Source organism: Neopelma chrysocephalum, unplaced genomic scaffold (assembly GCF_003984885.1).
Source record: "Neopelma chrysocephalum unplaced genomic scaffold, ASM398488v2 Primary Assembly neopelma1_66, whole genome shotgun sequence".
NCBI classification, from domain to species: domain Eukaryota; kingdom Metazoa; phylum Chordata; class Aves; order Passeriformes; family Pipridae; genus Neopelma; species Neopelma chrysocephalum.
Window position 1 is genome coordinate 4905492 of NW_020897725.1, and position 20958 is coordinate 4926449.

At 45.0% G+C, this 20958-nt stretch overlaps 1 protein-coding gene across 1 annotated transcript in view; it reads right to left on the reverse strand.

Annotated features, from left to right (window-relative positions):
- The window catches only part of SNTB1 (syntrophin beta 1), a 115420-nt gene extending 94698 nt beyond the window's left edge, over positions 1-20722 (reverse strand). Inside the window, exon 1 of the mRNA XM_027684452.1 lies at positions 20126-20722. Coding sequence (XP_027540253.1) covers positions 20126-20648 — 523 coding nt within the window. The 5' untranslated portion in view covers positions 20649-20722. The remainder of the gene's footprint in view (positions 1-20125) is intronic.
- Positions 20723-20958: the final 236 nt, after the last annotated feature.

The following is a 20958-nucleotide window of genomic DNA, read 5'->3' on the forward strand; positions in this document are numbered from 1 at the left end:
GAACAACTACAGGAATATATGCAGAGATGCGGTACGAAAGATTTGATGTTCATATACAGAAGAGAGGGACAGAAAAACATCAAGCACAACTATATAGTCTGGTCCTCTACGTTCGCCCTGTGCCGTGTGCCACCAGCATCAACCCACAGCATCTCTGAACAAAAGGGACCCTGGCAGCTCATACCAGACACTGGGGACTGGGAAAAGTAGGAGAAACAAGGAGAGAGAGGGAAAAACAAGGTGATTCTACTGTATCGACTGTTAAGATAAGCCAACACAGTGCCACTATTTATCCGCTCTACACCTAACGCTCCCTGATGGTTTTCTGACTGCCTCCGCTGTGTATTTTCTTATGGGCACTGTACCTAACACTGTGTAGGGATATTTGAAAGGTAACCTGAACCCAGGAACTCATGTAGCTGGGCTGATCTTCAGGCTTGTTGTCCTCGCTGTTGGCTGTCTTCACACAAAACCTCAGAAAAGGGCTGATGCAGATCAGTCCTCTCCCAGAGGGGAAGCTTTTGTGCACATTCCCCAAAAAACATGATAAAACAGCATGGAAAGGGACATGTGAGTATTGCAGTCTGTCTGCCCACACCATGAGTTTGGAGAGATGCCATTTGGGTTATTGGCAGCAAGGGGTTTCCACGGCCTCCCCATTTCTAATGCTTCTCAGTCATGTCAATTAATTCAAATAACCTCCCAAAAAAAGAGCTAATCACTGTTTCTCGTGCTTTCCCAGAATTTGAAAGTTTCAGATGAACTGATGTTATTGTAAAACATATCAGTTAAGGAGAAAGAAATAAAACACCAAATCAGAACGATGTCTAAGTATGTGAAAAAAGCTGCTGCCTGCAAAAGCACTGCATTTAGTAGCTGCTCACAATACATGCTCTCCTGCTGAAACTGGTTATCGTGATTTCTCTAGCAGGTTTAAGAAGTGCCACATCAAATTCTCAGTCCTACCCATGAATCACTGTTTGCCACCCCATCCACTGTGTGGAGGGCAACATACTGGGGGAGAAACTACACCAGGGCCAGAGCCAGCAAAGGCATCAGAAGAGATGTTCAGGTGGGGAATCTTTTTCACACTTGAAACAACATTGATGAGTGTTGATGAAACAACACGAACACTCCTCATGTTCAGCTGGGTGAACCAACTCCCTGACTGACTGCAAAAACACCAGTATCCATATAAGGGACAGTTCAGGGCTGCATGGCCAGTGCAACAGCCCCAATTTATTGTTGGTTTAATTCTCTGAACCAGACCCCTAGAAACTCAGATAAAGAACTGAGCCATGTAAAGAAGAGTCAGGAACACACAGCTGAGGATGGAAGCAGGTCAATGCCATGGTAGCAACCATTTGAAAAGTTGTAAGTGCAATGCAAGCACACTCCAAGTTCTCCAACTGCATTAACTAAGCCCAGATCAATACAATGAAGTCTCTACATCATGGAAAATTGCATTTCCACACTGCAGCACTCAATCTCCTGGAAGAGCCTTGACCTGTAAATCAGCCTCATGCTAAGAAATATGTTGTAATTCCTGAATAAGAACATGCAAAGCCATCCTGTGGGCATTAGGCATTCAGTCTTGCAACCAAACCTAAGGGTCACTACCCCTTTGCACAATCTAAATAGTGAGTCAAGTTCCCAAGAGCCTTTCAGAGCTTTCCAAGCCTGCTAATCCCATTTTTTTTTCTGGGTTTCTTTTTGTTGTATTTTCTGGCTTTTTGTCTCATATCTTTGGAACTCTATACAATTTTCTAACTTAGCTAATGAAGGTAAGCTTCTTACGGTTCTGGGGATGTTTCTGATTTTTTTGTTTAAAAAATATTTTTTCAAGAAAGGAAGTCTTTAAGCATTCAAAGATCTGGTATTCTGGGTAGCATTGCCAGATTAATTACTATGTTGGAAGAGCATGTAATGGAGCAAACTACTGGTGGAGGTGCAAAGAACCAACACTCTTAGGCTGGAGTCACCAAGACTCAAAAATAAAAAGACATAAACAACAGAAGTGATAAACAACAGGTTTAAAAAAATCAAATTTGTTACTAATAGGATAGGGACTGAATACAGAAGGAAACAGCATTGTTAAAAAATCTTACATAAATAAACTAGAGCATTTGGAAAGGCTGTAGACCTCAGAAAGCAACTCTAACAGCTATGAAATGGGTAGGAGAGTTAATGTATTTAAATGGCCTCAAGGCACAGTAAATACAGCTTGGCTGGGCATAGCACAGGACAAGTCATCCCAATCTGAGAGCCAAGAAAACACAAAAAAACCCACAGGATTTGCACACTTAAAGTGTGACCAGTTGCACAGTGTGAACCAAATTTAGCATGCCCAGGAATACAGTGAATTTGAAGCTTTTAAGACATGTCTATGTATAGTTAGTGACAGCATGAAACTAGGGGACTACTTGCACATTAACCCAATTAATGAATAAGATGCATGTTCCCTAAGCAAGGTGCATACAAGTAAAACTGATGGACTTCAGTCTCCCTTCCTGTCTTGATGCAAATCAACACTTAAGATATGCCCAGCTCAGGAGGTTCAATTCAGTCTGTGCTTTGCTCCTGGGCACCACATGACTCGGTTGTCCCCTGGTTGTCTGAGAGAGTGGGTGGTGTCTAATTTTTTAGCTCTTGCTCCTCACTTCAGCTGTAAGATCATTGCTCTTGCTATCAAATCAACCCAGTCTTTGTTCAGGACAGGTACTTTTAACTTCTGCAGAATTTCCCACTCCCACACACAATCCCAGAGACAGTGTGTATGAAAGATTTATATCCATCCTTTGTACAGCAACACAAGGTTATATAAAAGCTGGGATATGCAGAATACAAAGCAGGTAAGAAGCACACTTTAACTTGTAGGTGACACAATTAACACTGAAAATTCAAGGTTGTCACTCAGAAGTCTAGCGCTTCAAAAAAAAAAGGTGGCTTTTTTCTCAACTGTGGCACAATTTGCAACACTGAGAGAGATCCTGGCTCTGTTGAATCACTGAGCGTTTGAAGTTGGTTTCACTGGGGCCACTGCATGTTGACAATAAGAAGACAAGCTTCAGCATGATGGGTGCAGTTTCACAATGGCTTTACACAGATCTTAAATATGAGCTGTCCTGCAAAAGGGACCCCCAATGACTCAAGCTTCCCATGACCTTGCTGCCACCCAGAGAGCCGACCTGGAGACCTAGAACACACAACACACTGCATGGCCACAAGGGAGCAGGTGTCAGAGCTCGGGTGGAGGAGCTCAGGAATGAGCTGTCGAGGCCAGGAGGAGGGCAGGAAAGTCCCAATCAGCTCAGGCTGCAGTTTCACAACACGCTGGCTTCAATGACAAAACCATCTTGCTGGATTCTTCCTCCAACCTCAGCACTTCTGCCTTGTGCTCAAGTCCTTCTGCTGACACAACTGCTTTCCAGTTTGCTCTGTAAACTCCATCAGGGAAAAGGTAAGCACTTGAGATGACATCTTTTCTGGAGCATACATTTAGCCCATATAAGTTAAAAATAATCTGCCTCTGGCATGTCATCGCATGCAGTTAAGTCAGTGCAACCACAAAGAGGTGCACTGCAGCACAAGGATGGGCTTTTCTCATTGAAGACTCTTGCCAAGGCCAACATACAACACAATTACACAGTAATATTCTCAAACAGTATATGTTTTTTTCATATTACTTGCAACAAAGGTATGTAGCACTTTCTACTCTTTGGATTATATCCTGCCCTACACAAAATCCCAGTTCTGGAGAACCATGTAACTGAGTGAGAACTGAGACATACAGAACTGTCCTTGGGTTGCAAAGAAAAAGCTGGTAAAACACTGTAAGGGAGGGAATCTATATCACACAGCTTTAATCACCTAAGAGGTGTAAGTAGAAGCCAAGCTAGTATCCCTGTGAGGATACTTCCAGTGAGGAAGCAGAATGGCATCGCCCAAGAACACTCAGGCTGTTCCTTTGCTGCCCATCCCGACAGCAGGGATGCTCAGCATAGCCTAAATGCCTAATGTAAAAGGAATCCTCTCTAAAGGTCTGAACACACCTGAGAAAGGGGAAAACAAAACGAAAATCACAAACACCTTTCTCAGTCTATTACCTCTACTGCTCAGAATTAGAAATTAAGATTTTGGGGGTGGCAAAGGTCACTACATAATCAGTGGAAAAGCACAGTATAAAGCCAGCAAAAGGAAGCACTCAAAGATACAAGCAAGCCCATTTTATAAACAAAAGGAATAATAAAAAAAGAGGAAAAGGGAGAATGATTTATCCTTTCAACCAAAAGCCCAAAGCAATTAGATACTGTTTATTTAAAAGCAAAGGCTGTATCCCATACATTACCCCTCAAAACAAAGTTAAATGCTTTTTTACAGCTTGATGGGAGCCTTAATTAAAATTTCATTTCACATGGTCTCTAGCTCTGCATCCTTGTTAAAACGCATTCCCTGTTAGCATATCTCACAATTACTCACGAACATAAAAAATTTAGGAAGTAAAGGGCTCTTTTCTGTACTCTGTGAGTGTTAAAAGAATGACATCTCCTTCAAAGCTCCTTTAAAAGAAATTAAGCCACTAATATGACAGTTCTTGATACCAAACTAAAGTCTACCTAGAAGCCTGGGCTGCAGTCTAGCTGCCCAGCAAGGTCTGAAAGTACTGAGGAGACAGATTTCTCTGGCAGTTGTGCTACAGTGGGGCATTTTCCCTCCTGCCTCACAGGATAAACATCACTGGGTGATGACAGCACACGAGCCACAATCCAGTCTCATACTGTGCCGGCTCACAGATCCTCCACCCCAGAGGGAAGACCATGCCTGGATCGCATAGGCCAAGGCATCATCATTCCATTTTCCCTTTGTTGTTGCCTCTACAGCATGAACAACAAAAAACATGACCCAGAAGTAAAAATACCAAACCAGACCTAAAAAGACAGGTTTCACTTGGCTTTATTTGCTGAAGCCCAGCCCAGCCCACAATCACAGAGAAGCAGAGAAGGTTCAGTCTCTAACAAGGGAGCTAGAGGAACACAGAATGGACTTTGACTCCAGCACAAATCTTCTTCAGCAGCCGATGTTTAATCAGTGTTACTGAACATTAATAATACTGCCTATCCTGGCAGGCAGCAGCTGGGCCCACTTCTCACAGTTCATCACCACTGCTGCAAAGAAAAAGACAGACATTTGAAGGTGATGTACGCATTTTCTTGTAGGCTCCAGCTTCATGGTTGCCCACATTCCAAGCCTGGCTCCATTAACTGAGGCAGAAAGATCTGGAGCACAACCAGCAAACACAGAAATCAGAAGACTTTTCCTACTGTTCAGCACTTAGGGTGTGAAAAGCATTGGCCCTGGTGATGGAAACAGTCCACATTTTGTTACAGATAGGTTGAGCCTGATTAACCACAGCAGCTTAATGTGCCAGGCTGAGGTGCAAGGGCAGGCAGCAGGGATCCCAACTGATGCAGCAGTTGAGCAGTGCTCTGGATAGCAATAGCTTGTAAGCATCTTCCTATTCTCCTCCTCATCTGGTTCATTATTGAAATGAACCCAAAGGAGTCATGCCAGTGACCCTGGTAAAGCTTGAAACTACAGTCCCAGACATGCCATCTCTTTGCTGCTGAAAGTAAAAGGTGCAAGTTACACCATGCTCAGGAAAAATGGTGAGTAGGTTTTGGGCCCTGGGAAGAAATTTAAGTCTGAGTTTACTTAGGAATAGTAAAAAAACTTGAACAGTATCATTGTAAGGCATCATACAAATAAAAAGGGTAGAATTAGACTCTTTACATTATTCCTGATTTCCTCCTAAATTTCACAAGGGCACACCTTTCAAAGTAACAATGGCAGAGGTTATTACTGGCTTTTGTAATTTTTAAGTTGTTCCCACATGAGCTATTCCCACTAAACACTTGAAGATTTAAGTTGCCAAGAAAACAAACAACCTCAGTGGGCACTGATGCACTTCTGCACAGCTCCAAGCCTCTAACCAGAGCAGAAAACCTCTGCAGAGCAACTTGGGTAGTCTCGTGACACAGCTGAAGTACCTTATGGCTGATATTAAACTTTGGCCTGTAAAGATTTGAACTGCTTAACTGCCTGCTTGACAGTTTGCTGTGTAGCAGCATTTTAATGGGGACACAGAGGAGCCACTTGTCTCTCTCCTGCTGACCGACAAGCCGCAAACAGCTGGTCTTGCTGGGTCAGAACCCATTTTGCCCATTCCCTCTGAAAGAAGAGAGATGTTTGTGCTGGGGACACAAAGGCTGATCTGTTCAGAGCTGGCCACAGCCCTCCCGCCTGGCTCCCAGCACTGGCTGACACAGGCTGGCGTCAAAGGGGGAAGGGTAAAAACAGAAGGGTTGTCCCACTTCCCTAAAGACTGTTCTTAGCAAATATCATTATTCAAAAACGTTGCACTTTGAGAATGCTTGTGTGAAGTGCTCATGGACTTATGTATGCAGAGGTCATCCTCATCTATGTAGTTACAGGATTAGGGCATGGACAGAGGAGCCTGCACACACTAAACCTCAGCCTACACACAACACAGAGCAGAACACGGCATTCTGCCTGCCCACCCTGCTTCAGCCTATAAAGTGGAATGTTTTCCCTTTTGCTTTCCCTTACTTTCAGGGAGTGCCTGTGCACAGCAGCCATGGGTCCAGCCACATGGACCCTTTAGCACAAGACAGCTGTGAGGAAGGCTGGTCTGAGGGGGGCTGCCAGTGCCCTGCCAGCTCCATCCCCTCCACCACCTACTATACTAAACAGAGACAGGGTGGTAGGTGCTTCTGGGACAAGAAGCATGTCCAAAGAAGGGCAACAAAGCTGATAAAGGGTCTGGAGAACAAGTGTTATGAGGACCAGCTGAGGGAGCTGGGATTGTTTAGCCTGGAGAAAAGGAGGCTCAGGGGAGACCTTATTTCTCTCTACAACTGCCTGAAAGGAGGTTGTACCAAAGTGGGGGTTGGTCTCTTCTCCCAGTAACAAGCAATGGGACAGGAGGAAATGGCTTCAGGTTGTGTGCCAGGAGAGGTTTAGACTGGATATTAGGAAAAATTTCTTCACAGAAGGGGTTATCAAGCATTGGAACAGGTTTCCCAGACAAGTGGTGGAGTCACTATCCCTGAAGGTATTTAGAGATGTGAAGGCATTTAGGCACATGGTTTAGTGGTGGACTTGGCAGCACTGGGTTAACAATTGGACTTAATGATCTTAAGGGTCTTTTCCAACCTAAACAATTCTGTGATTCTATAAACCCCTCCTGCCTCCAGAGCAAGCTGAGCCTAACAGGCCCTCTACTCCTGCCTCATTGGCCACTGTGGCTAATACACAAATGTCCTTCTGAAGCAGGAGTGTTCAGAGGGCTGAAGCTGCACCACAGGGGTCCTTTAGCCAGAACCGAACCCCAGACGAGTCAATGCCAGGGGCACTGCAGATGAAGTGCTGTTGAATCAGACTTACTTTTTTCTCATCCTAGCATTTATAAAGGAAATAATGTTCAAAGGCATTGAGTTATTATTGCAGAGCTGTGTCTCACTTGACTTTTCAGAATCAGTTATTATGCTTTAACTGGGTACTTTTTATGTAATGCTGAAAAAGCTTTCTTTGCAACGTTCTGCCAAAGCTGTGATTACACGTTTAACATTACAGCTTAGTTTCAACTTACTATATTTTCTAATGATACCTATATTTAAAAGAAAAAAAGAAAACCCCCAAAAGTAATTGGGTTGCATTCCAGGCCTGGAAACCTCAGGCTCCTGAGCTAACCCACATTCTCCCAAGAACTCAGACACAAAATACAGCAGACTTGTTGTACCTTCTTGTGATGATACCATTTTGTCACTTTTCAATCACTCTTAAACTGTGGTCACAACTTTGCACCTCTTTAGAGATAAGGAAAACCATCAGGTTTGGCTGTTAGCCAGGTAGCCATCAGCAGCTGACAGAGCCTGCCCGGAAGCACTGCTCATCCCCAGCAAGGATCTGCCAGCGTTCAGATGCACAAATCAGCCAGCCGGGACAAAGTCAGCAAGCCAACGTTTTGATTATGCAATTACTTGTTCAGCTACAACTGCAGGTTTTCCTGCATAATCAGGCTGATAAACATCAAACTTTTTCTAGTGTTGCCTCAAATCTCAAATGATGTAGTCAGAAGCCAGAAAGGAGGCAAATGATATCCAGAAAAATCCAATGGGAGGAGGAGCATTACGTTGTCGGCTCAGGGGCAAGCCAGGCAGAGACTGTGGGCTTGCTGTACTCTGCAAACCCAGAATATCTCTGATGACTGTCACAGTCAGGCATTATACACTGCAATGGCAGGAAGGTAGTAGCAAACTCAAATTTCTGCTGAAGAATCGTCTATGCATTGACAGTGCTACACCCAGACAAGTGAACACAGACAGCAGGGTCGGGGTGGAGAACACAGACCCTGAGAAAAAACAAAATTACAGGTGCAGCCTCCTGTGAAGCATTCCAGCAAATGAATCAACCCAGAGACTCCTTCAGGGCAGCTATAATCAAGACTTTTCCATTTTCAAATAACAATTAACTTAATCTACACTGCACTAACAACAACAAAAAATTCTGTCTTAGATATGGGCAAATGCATGTACAACATGCACGCAAGCTCTATGTGTGTGCCCACTTGCATCTTGTGGCTATGCAATACTGCTGACAGGCATTTATAGCTGTGCCCACACTAGGGCTAGGTCAGCTCTGCAATTAAACAGCTACATTTTAAGGCGTTCCTAAACCAACATCAGCCAGTGCAATAGAGAAAATAAAGAAATGAAATAACATATTGCACATTCTCCCCATAGAAATAATTTCATACCCTTTATGGTTTCATGAACACTTGATTCCCTCATATATAGAGTTCTACACAAAGTCTTTAATACAGTAAAAGCTAAAAAAGTACTGGGCCAACTTAATTTACAGCTGCATTGAGGAGATATTAAAATCACACCTAGAAGAGCTATTTTATGCAAGTTTTAGAGACTTGAGAAGTTTCTTCCTCATTTCCTTCTGTATTCAAGGTTTCCACTCTGAGTTTCACAGAAACAAGGAAGCGTAGCCCCAGAACTCTGACTAACTGAAAAGATCAAACGTAAACGTCTTACAAGAATTCATATAATATTTCACTTGTGACTTTTCCACTGGAAGCACATCTGTCTTGGCTCATACCAAATATACATCCTTATCCACTTCATACAACGTGCATATTGATAGAAAAGTAATGGAACAAAGTGATTGAGGAACAGCATATCTAAAGTTTCCAAAGAACCGAAAAAAGCCTGCACTTATTGAAGCTAACTACGTATTTTAACAAAAAGGGAGAAAAGTACTACATTGAGTTGCTCAAAACTTTTTGGCTATGAAAATTTCCTGTGATTAATGTGATGCGATTGCAAAGACTTTATATGAGGAGATGGTACATTGGGTAATTCTCTGCTATTCCACACAGAAAATTCTACTTATCACAACGTTTTCAACGCAAGTTCAAATCAGTCTTTTGAAAGCAAATTGCTTTATTCTTAGATACAAAATGCCATTTCAAATTTAAACATCATAAAGAGTCCCACAGAAACTTGCATGTTTTCAAGTCAGCTCTTCTCTCAAAAACCAAAGGGTGTTTGTTCCTCAGTGTTTTAAGAGAGCGAACCTTGAAACCTCTCTAAGGTCTTCATACTATATATGCATATAGACAGAAAGCTCTGGCAGTAGTTGAACAAAATCTCAAGCATTAAATACTAACACTTCAAGGTATGCCTAGCAGATAAGTTCAATATATATAAAACAAGATCAACACAGAATGATCCTAGCAATGCAGTCCTCACACAGGAAAAGTCCAGAATCATTTCAGTTTATTTTTATTGGATGTAATTTATAATATGCCCAGACTCACTACTTATTTCCTCAAGGCTTCACAGTCAAAGTGCTGCTCTTTTAAAAGTCTATCCCACGTGTTTATTAAAGTAGATATAACAGAGTGAAAGGGAAACATAAAACTGACAGAGGATCATTTTTAGTTTCAGGGCAATTTTATATGCCATCTCTTAGAACTTCAATTTATGGCTTTCCTTAATGGAGCCTTTCAGGGTTGATTTTAATGTGTTAAGTGGAAATTCCACTGGTTTGTTACTGCAACGCTTTCTTCATGACCAACCTACTCTCATACATCACCTAGGTCTGACTTACTTATACAGACAGACATTCACTGAATGGACAGGGAACTTCTTAGAACTAGCTGCTTTCACTTGCACTCTTCCTGAATTAAAAAGTGGTTTTCTTTCATTGCCTTTTTGGCCTGACATTTCTCCAGTATTCCACAAACCTGAAGAAGACTGAAGTTACCGTGAGGGGTTTTTTCCCCTTTCTTTAGTTAGGAATACAGATTGCCTCCCAAGAGCCAGATGAGAGCTGTGCCTTACAAACATCACAAGAGCATCAGCCTGCAACCCCAACCTGACTACTCCTTCAAAGAAAAGGGTAACAAAAGCCAGGAGAGCAACAGTGCCTTCAAGCACATTAGCTGTGGCATTTGCAGGACCTTGAGGTCTGTCAGCAGGTTTAAGTGTTGCTTGTTTTTCTCCTCACCAGTGTGGTAAGGACTTCGAGAATTTGGGCTATGTTAACCATTTGACTGACCATTTACCTGAGCTTCTAAAATCTAGATGGGTTTAATTTAGACAGAGCACAGTAATAACACCTGGAGCTCTCAATGAAAGGCCTGCTGTCATCATCCAGGTCATTTCAGCTTGAAGCTTGATCCCCTTCTCTTGCAGTAAGCACATCTTCGTGACTTTATATTACAGAGCTCACAACCAGCCACATCCTCAGCTCTGGAAAAGGCTTCCCAGGGTGAAGTACAGAATCAGAATGACAGAACCACAGAATGGTAAGGTTGGAGAGGACCACCAGTGGGGTCATCTGGTCCAACCTTGCTGCTCAACCAGTGTCAGGTTGAGCATTGCACAGGACTGCATCCAGAGAAGGTTCCTGAATATCTCCAGTGAGGGAGACTCCACAAGCTCTCCATGCAGTCTTGAGCTAGGACAGCCCACCATGCCACCCTCGCATCAGAGACACGATGGGTAACACAGGCATCAGCTCAGCCTCTCCAGACCTGGCAAAGGCCCAGCATTTGGTATAACCATGTTGGCCCTAAGCACATATGAAGGTCAAGCACCAAACAAGAAATGCCTGTTGATGTGACTGTTAATTAGAGAGGTATGTATATAAATACATCTTCCCGTGTGTGTCTCTGGGCCTAAGTATGTACTTATGTGATAGGAATCCTGCTGGTTCTCCGGAGACATTCCTCCATCCCAGCCACACATCACTGATGAAGGAGACTGGGTATCAGGAAAGTCTGGCACTATGTGAGACAGGACAAGTAAGTTAAAAGGTGTAGGTGTTACCAAGAACATGTTCTTTGGAAAACAATTGTAATTTGGAAGCCTTTTTTTTCCTGTCCACAGCATCCTCAACAGAAAAAAAACAAAAAAGAATCACAAAACTAACCAACCAAACAAAAAAAACCCACATAAAATAAATAAAAAAAAAACCTCAAAAAGAATTCAACCAGCAAGTACTGAAGGCAAACCCTGCTCACCTTATTCCTGTAAAATACTTCTGAACATCCAGAAATTAAATACCTCATTTGGCATCATGTCAGCAAGAGAAGGATCCTTCTGGCTCCTACCTGGGAAGAATAAGACCAATGGGAAGCCATCTGCTATGAGGGAAATCATGTCTGCCAGTACATCCTGCCAGCCCTGCTACCACTCTGTCCTTCCAGGCTGTTTTGCAGGGACTAAAGCCTAAAGTCCACATAAACAGATTAAACTTTCACTGTCTGAGTTAAATCTACTACCTTAAGGCAGCCTCATAAGATACATGCTGGATAACACTAAACCTCTCCAGCATCTTCATCTTCACACAGCTGCCTCTTGCTTCCCTTGCAGAATCAGAGCCAGTGGCAGTTAAAACATGTCAGGATGGTAAATCACCCTAGAAACAGCAATTATTGAAATAACTCAGACAAAAGTGGAGATATGTTATTCCCATGGTATAGCTTGCCATACTCTCCCACAACAACTTGATTATGTTGAAAGCCAAACAGGTACTGCACCAGCTGTATATGCCTATGGCAAATGGAACATAAAGCTTAACTAACGGCCCTATTTCCCTGAAAGGACACATGAGGATGATAAATATTCCCAAGAGGTCATGTTATCTGTTGGATCAAATCAGGTAAATTGTGCCTCCTTTGTCAGAAAAGAATGTATATTCTGACACCGGCTTTTAAAAAGAAAATTTTTTACATTTTCTTTTAATGTTATGATATATTTCTAACTTTCTGATGCTTGGAAACTGGATCCTGTTTTTCAGGTACTTACATCAAAGCAGGAATTTACCATTTTTAGCATGCCATTAAAGTGAACAGAAGCTGTTTACACAGACGCACGCACACATACAGAAGTTACCCACCTGCGTGCTGCCCTGAAGCAGCCTCACTGCTCAAATACAGGTCATCTGTAGAAGAAAATATCCCAGAGCAGTGAGGAATAAATGTAACCACAGTTTTCGTTTTGATGACTTCCAGAACTGTGCCAACAAGCACGACTTCCAACAGTTTGTGAAAAAGCTGCACATCATTTTTAGAAGGAGTGTATGTTAATCATTTCTAATCAGAGACAGTTTCTCCACGTCTACTTTTCTGGCTCATTTCCTTACAATTAAAAATTCAATTTTACCCAATAGCTACAATACAGATGTTCTGCTTTGACAGTGACCGACTCTGTTGTGCCCTCAGCATATGCACAACGAAATCTGTAACCAGTTCAGTAGTTCAAATTCTAGACAGACAAAATTAAAGGCAGACTGTAACAGAAGTTCGTGCAGTAGCAGGAGTCGGAAATTCATGTTTGCCAAAGAGTTACGTGGAAATTATGCCCCTTACTTGAATTTATGTGAAGGAACAAACTTAACCCTACAGCAAGGCCATATCTAGTGTTGAAGCAACCTGAAGAACAAGTCACAGTTGTTAAATCTTTTGTAAGCAAGTTTGTTAAGTTATGTTCTCAAGAAAAGTATGTTTTGACAGCTAAGCGGATGGTGAACAAACCAATTCTGTCTTTCCCAACTTCTCCTGCAAGCAAAGCTAGGTAAAAACTTTGGTGTCCTAGTTCATTACTGAGTGTTGCTGGACAATGCTGCAAGATTCTGTATGCCATAATTTCAATGAATGCTCTCTCTCCCAGAAGTGTAAGGCTGAGGTCATCAATCATCTTTTAAAGCACAGAGACATGGTCTCATAGAGCAGCTTTCCTGGTCCTGCAAAATAGCAGCCAACAGATATTTATTTAAGAGCATGAAGAAGGCTCACAACACACCTTCCAACAAGTAGCGTGAGTGGCAAGTAGCACTCCATGCTTTCTACATACCTTGTAGCTTCTCACGGACTTCTCTAGCCCAAATCAGCCATATCTCACCTTGAACATCCTTGCTTGCAGATACACTCCTCAAGGCATGTACCAAATGCTGCCACTCGCCTGATGTTCCTTCCCATCTCTACCAGAAGCTTTGTGCCCCTGCCAAAACAAGACTATTCCTCCTATTCAAAGTCCTAGCTCTTTCCCAATCTGCCATAACAGTACGATGCTCTCCCTGATTGCTCTAAAAAAAGATGTCCTGGTAAAGACCCTCAGAGCAGACACACCTTATGCTGACAGCAGTACTTTTCTCTGCTCAACATAGCTTCTGGTCTGAAGAGGTGACACAGTTGAGCCAAGTGAAGCCTACTTCACACCAGCTACAGTTGCTGTAGTGACACCAGTGGGGGTAGGAGAGCAGAATCTCACCTCCACCCACCATGTCAAGGCCAGCAAAGCTGTGTTCTATGGGCTACTCACAAACTGTACACTATAAATAGTCAAAAGACTTTTCGCATGTTCTAGAAATACCACTACAATCCCTTCTCCACTAACTATTTTTCTGAAATGCTTGAAGAATTGTTTCAGACTTGGAAAGCCAGAGTCTCCCATGCAGTACTGGGACAGCTTTTTTCCCCATCACATTTTGTTCACTGATGCTATTGCTCTCTTGAACTACTGTTTCCTCCAATTTCCCTTCTATTGAAGTAGCTGTACCAATTCTAACAAGTAGCCATGGCAACATAATTTTGCAGAATAAACTACAAAATAATCCTATGATCAGAAATCTGAATTAGAAAAATGGAATGGAAATAACATGTTCTTAAAAACCTGGAATTAGAGTGCCTACTTGAAAGGGTTACAAATAGATGTGGTAAGCTCTCCAACACTTACAAACTCTGAATGAATAAAAGTACATGCTATACTTAAAGCCAAATTTACAGATACGTTACTAACAGGAGAAGTTCCACACCATGTATTATGAAAATAGTGAGATTAAGAGAGCTAAAAAAAAAAAAAAAAATCCTTCCTATCTTACAGCTGAAACCATCAACTTATTTGGATCAGCACCTGTCCCAAACCCAAACTGTTTTGAATTACAGACACTCCTCATCAGCTCTCTCAGGACAGATATGCAGTGATCATTTTTGACCCAAACCCAGTGCACAGCAGGGATGGGGAGAGGCCAGTGCCTCTGGCATCACCTGTGTGAAAATGCCTTCTTGGGAGAGTGGAACTCGTCTCCAGAGAGAAGGCACCTGCCATGGGAAAATGAAGACACAAACACCACTTCATTAACCATAGCAAAAGCCTTCAGCTTTCCATTTTACTCTAATGGTTTAAAGATTCTTCAAAGAGTTATACCAAGATTTCAATTTAATATTCCACAAAGGAATTACTGCTGGGATTTTAAAACAGGCTTTTTTCTTTTCTAATGATACTTAACATGTATAATCTGTATGTGCAATTGAATCCCAGATCTCTAGACATTCAATCTTCTGACATCCTTAAGGAGATGGCAGTAAGTTACTTCTATAGGGCTTAGTATATGATTTCCAAGGTGGGTGAGTTGACAGGGCACTCTGCACTTGGTCCAAATAAATCCAGGAATTGTGTTGCCCACAACTGCCTTATTTTCTTTACAGTAACTGAGAAAGAGGACTCATGTGAGAATTACTGCAAAGAGGATGTACTGATTTTTGTCTGTGAAAGGGGATACCGATTGTCCTGACCGCTAAATTAGCCTGTAATCTAATCTAATCAATGAAAGACACATCAAGTGTTGCCACTCAAGCTTCCCCATCAGCTGCAAGCAGCTAAAACAATCAAAACCGAGATTCTCAGGAATTGCATACACCTGGAACTCTTGAGAATAAGATTGCCTGTTCTTTCCCTTTCAATTTCACTTTTAAACTGATGTGTGCCAAGAGCAGCTACACAGGCTATGAAATATGGTATGGCCTCTAAATACAAAGCATTTCCCTAACTGCATATTTGCTGCACACACACACAAAAAAGACTGTTTTCTCCATTCTTTATATTCAAAGTATAAAGAATAACTACGCACATAATTTGCAATCGCTGAGATTTACAGCCCAGACCTGACTGTAGTAAGTAATGTCATATATGCATTTTGTAAGTGCCCTGTGCCTCATTTTTCCTCTATACTTGCAAGAGACACAGTTTTTGCACTAATATTGTATTTTGTTAACCCTCAGAAATCTCCTGTTGACCCTACTGAAAGAAACACAAAACCACAGATAAGATAGAAAACCACAGATAAGATAGAAAACTAAAGCCAACAAGCCGCCCATGCCTATTTTATATTATTTCAACATGTAATTCACACAGGCAGAATTGCTTTGCTTCACCCGAAAAAAAAAAAATTAAAAGGGTAGGAAGGGGAGAATCCTTACAATTCTTACAGAAGTATTGTCTGGAAAATAATACATATTACTACAGTACAAACTGCATCATGCATATTCTTACATTGCTTTAAAGCTGTGTATTACTCTCAAGAAGGCTACAGAAGATGACTACAGTCTACTGTCCACATGCTAAAATTCACTATGCAGGGGGCAGCGTCCCTGCGGGAAATTTATGCAAACCCAAAAAGGCTGCCAAAGCCACTTCTCCAGGGACCTTGCAACTGCATTAACAGGGAAGCACTGAAAACCAATAAAAACTCTAGCAACATTAAGAAGATGCTCCTTTTCCCACTACATACCTTCCACCACGAACATCACTAGCTCATCCACACACATTAAACAAGTTAGGAAAAAATACCCCGCAGACAGATAACAACACTAATGTGGGTTTTTTTTCTTCACATCTCATTATAGCACAGGCTACTTCAATTTTTAATTTTTTCACCAAACATAGTGAAGACAAGTAAAGCACAACCAGCTTGGTTAGAGAGCATGTCAAGGGACCGCTCTCATCTAGGATGTTTTGATAAAAACAAACACCTTTTGTGTCTTGAGAGTCACTTGAATGTAATGTGCTTTACACAGCACAAGAGGGGCTGCTTGATTTTCCAAAGTGCTTATTTAAGAAGCCCAAATTTAACAGAAGCACAGGGAAATTATATGTACAAACAATACCTGCCACGGTTATTTTAGCTTCCTTCCACACCTGCAAATATGTACTCTACAAGGAGGCTGCTTCTCACATCAAGAAATTCTTTCTGCTCCTGAATGCTGGTGAGAAGCTCCATCCTGCTGTACTGAACACCTGAGAAGCCACCTAGGGCTGACAAGCTCAACACCAGTCCCTGCTCACTCTGCCTGCTTTGCTCCCACACACCCATGCCCAAGCTGTGACAGAAAGCTCACAGGAAATTAAACCTGCAGGCAGAAGCAGTCCATCCCTCCAGATGACGAGACAGCAAGATTTCTAAGGGCTCAAGTCCTTCCTCACCGTCACCTCCCTCCCCTCTTGACCTTTCTGCCTTACAGCTCCTCTTATGGCAGTATCGCCTATTATCTTATTTCCCTTCCTGGCCAACCCCACAGACCACACCTATAAGAAGGAACTTTAGTTTAATAGGTGGACTATACAAGTGAAGACTACAATAGACTGATGTCCTTCAGGGATGGAAAATGAGAAGACAGAACAACCCAGCATGGCTATTAAATTTGTTAGAGTAGGACCTCTCCTACCAGGCTTTGCAGCTGTGCCCCCCCCCCGCCCCCCCCCCCCCCCCCCCCCCAGCACAGATACTGCAGCTATGTCAGCCCTAACCCCTCAGCAAATCTCTATTTCCACCAGCTCAGAGATCAATGCAGCAAAAGGGGCAAGTGTTAAAACGAAGCATTCCCTCATCCCTTCTCTTTGCAGACCTTCCTCCTCCCGCCACCCATCCTGGTGCCAGCCCTGCCTCCCATACAGGGTGCATAGATCTGCGGAGGGATTTTTCCGCTCCCTTCCTCCCTGCACAGGAATGCAGGAGAGACTACAGTTTAGTGCTGAGCTGGTAAATGCCTCATTTCACTGAGCAAGCGATTTTAGGCAGGACACTATATAACAGGCAGACTCTGGCACTCTGATGTTGGGTGTATTGAGCCACACTGACCACATCTTCTCTGCAATAACTTCTAGGAAATTTTCAACCATAAGACCCTTTCCAGGAATGCACAGTGCATTGGGCAATACTCAGAGCCCTGCTATCTGGGAAATATGCCTCTTGTGCTTCACACCTTGCCATGCCTTTGTAAATTCGGCTTTCCTGGGCTGGAAGTCACATGCAAATCTCAGAAACTCCCTACAAATGTAAATGGTGCATTTTGACCCTGTAAACACGTCCTGGCTTTGCTCTGTGAATTGGAGAAAGAGTCTAGAGAGGAGCTGCACACAGATCTTGCCCTGCCCCAGCGCACACTGCTTTTTGCCATATATAACTCTCTAAGAAGTCAGGAAATGGCAAATTCCTATTGTCTGGAAGGAAAGGACAATCAAGTCTTGCCCTCTTGTACTTTAAAGGGTAAAAAGAACTTTTGGATTTCCCTTCCTTTAGTTATAAAAATACCATTTTAGACTGTGCTACTGAAGAATGAGCAACAAATTGGGCAACAGAGTCACAGAGAATTGTTTTAAACTGCCTGTTTACACAAGCCATTCACGTAGAGTGGGTCCCTGCAGAAGGGAGCAGCCAACTCTGTTTGAAATAGCAAGAGAAAAGCAGGACAAAATCCCGAGTTCAGTGTCAAAATATCTTAATTCTACATAAGGATGACTACTGAAATATGCTCTCGATTTACAAATTACAAAATCAATCGTGGAAACAACTACTGAGGCACATCAGCCTTCACGGAGCAAAGAAATGCGAGACAGCTGCGATGTCAAAAGGAGTGAAGGAGAGTGCTAGGAGTACACACTGAAACGGCTTCATCTTCACTCCTTACCAGGAAGAAAACTGATGTGTTTTAAAGGCTCATACAGCAGCAGTGTGCTCAGGTGCTGTTACTGCAGGCACTAACAGAGGGAGGCAGACTTGCAAGCCCTGTATACATTACTCACTATATCACAGCAAAGCTCAAACATTATTACCTGGCCTCCACCCCAGGAAGCCCCTTAAACTGCATAAACAAACCAGTGACAAAATTTAGATGCAACAGCCTCAATTCAAACCCCATAGAGAAGTTCTATTAAGACTTCACAGGTATCTTTGTAAACGATGCAGCTGCAGTGCGGGAGGACGAGAGGCGCTTTGGTCCCGCGGGGAGCGCGGGGCTCTCAAGGAGGAAACACAACTGCCCTCGCCCCTTCCTAAATCCTCACAGGGCACTAACTCCTCCGCAGCTTTCACTATCACGCGGACAACCAAACAGTTTCTCAGCACACACTACTGAAGAATGCGTTTTCTCACCCTCCCTCCCCTTCAAACTTTTCCTGTAACTTTATGCCGTAGTTGGTTGCTCACGGCTGGTCCTCAGCTGCACCTCCCAGCCGCCAGCAGCACCTCCTTTGCTTCTCGGAATAACCACCCAAAAGACACACGTGAAAAAACGTGCGGTACCGAAAGGGCTACAGGCACAGTAAGGTGGGAGTGCCCGTGGCTCCGAGGAAAGCGATGGCACAGGGGAAGGCAACACCGCAGCATGCTTCAAATGCCATTGACCTCCGGTTAAATGAACTTCTGGGCAAATATGTAATCACTTTATCAAACACGCGCCAAGGGCATTTCTGAAGCTGTTCATTCTCTCAGGTGGAGCAAGTAAATTAGTCTTTGTGAGGAGACAGGGATCAAACGCCTGTGCACGCCTCTCTCCTCATGAACTCTCGGTCTTGGGAATGTGGCTCTGCTTCTTCTTACTCCCTCCCCACCATCCGTCCCGTTCTAGAGAGACACCCTCGCTTCACGTCTCCTCCACGCACACCAGCGTTTGCTGCTTTCTCTGGGCTCGGTTTGTAAGGCTACTTCTTACAACTGTTTCAGTCACCCTTGCGAAAGGAAAAGGCACTGCTTTGCAGGGATAGCTGATGTGTCCGTGAGACACCATCAGCTTCATTTAAGCCGCTTTGCAGCCCCCACTGCCCTAGTCGGGAGTGGGGTGGTGGAAGGCGAAACTGGAGAGAGGGAGGTGTCGGGCGTTTCGAGGTGACTACGGAAAAGTCACTCAAGCCCTTCCCTTAATGCCGGGGAGAACGGGTGCCTTTACTTCTTTAACCCCTCCTCTCACAGTACCCAACTCCCCCCACCTTTCCCGGGGTGAAAAGATGCGAAAACGTCCAGACGGCAGATCCTGAAGATCGCTCACCCTGGAGGTGTGGGGGGGGAGTGGTGTTGGCCAGGCTGCCACTGGGAGCTCAGAGCCCGGGAGCCGACCCGCCGCCGCGACCAGACGCGACTGCGGAGGCTCCACCGGGCGCGCCCGGACGGGGCTGTGGGGGCTCTGCTGGAGGATACGAGGGCGGAAAGTTCAAGCCCGGCTCCCTGGCACCTCGCTCGCCCTTTCCCGAGGGGCCGCATCCGTAACTCATGCCGTCGAGGGTCCCGGCGCGGCGCGGGGTAGAGGGTGTGAGCTCTCTCCGCTGGAAAGACGCTCGGAGGAGCAGCAGGAGATGCGCGGCATTACCCCCTAACCCCCGGCTCGACTCCGCCGCCCCTTCGGCAGCCGAGCCGACCCGCCCCAGAGCCTCCCGCTCTGGGGCGCACTGAGCCGGCCCGTCCCCGCTCCCCTTACCTTCCAGCAGCACCTCCTTGCCGGCCCGTTTGAGCGCCTGCACCGCCTCGTCGTGAGTGGCATCCCGCAGGTCCGTGCCGTTGACGGCCAGGATGGCATCGCCCACGTAGAGGGCCTGGGTCTGGTCGGCCGCCAGTCCCTTGAAGATCTTGCTGATGAGGATGGGCATCTTGTTCTCCTTGCCCCCCTTGATGCTGATGCCCAGCCCGCCCATCTCCTGCTTCAGCACCTTCACGCACCGCTTCTTGTTGGAGACGGCCTCGGGCACCTGCTCGGGGGGGTCTGTGAAGGCGGTGCGCACCGCGGCCGCCCCCCCGCCGCCCTCGGCCCCGCGGCACGCCGTCCCATCGCCGCCCAGCCCGTTGTGGGCCGCGCCGTCGGGGCGCTCCTCGCCGCTCAGCACCAGCGCCTCGCCACCCAAGTTGGCCAGCACTTTGTGCCAGCGCTCCCGCACCAAAACTTCCAGCCAGCCGCTGCGCTGCGCCCGGCCGCCCCCGCCGCCGCCCGCCGCCGCTACCGCCATCTTAGGAGCATGCTGGAAGCGCCGAGTGACGGCACCCCCGGCTCGGCACAGCGCGGCGGACCCGGACTTCAGCCGGGGGGGCGGCGAGCTCCCGGCGCGGCGGGGAGGGGCGAGGAGCCGCGGCCGCCCCCCCGGGGCCGCGCCGGGGCGGGCGCACCTGGCGGCACCGCCCGCGGGGTGGGTGGGTGTGCCGGGCGAGGGTGTCCCGCCCCGGCCATGAGTGTCCCGCCCCTCCCGCGGGGACACGTCTCGGGACACCCCTTGCTGAGCCGCGGGTCATTTCGAGCTGAGGGTGTGATGGCACCCAGCG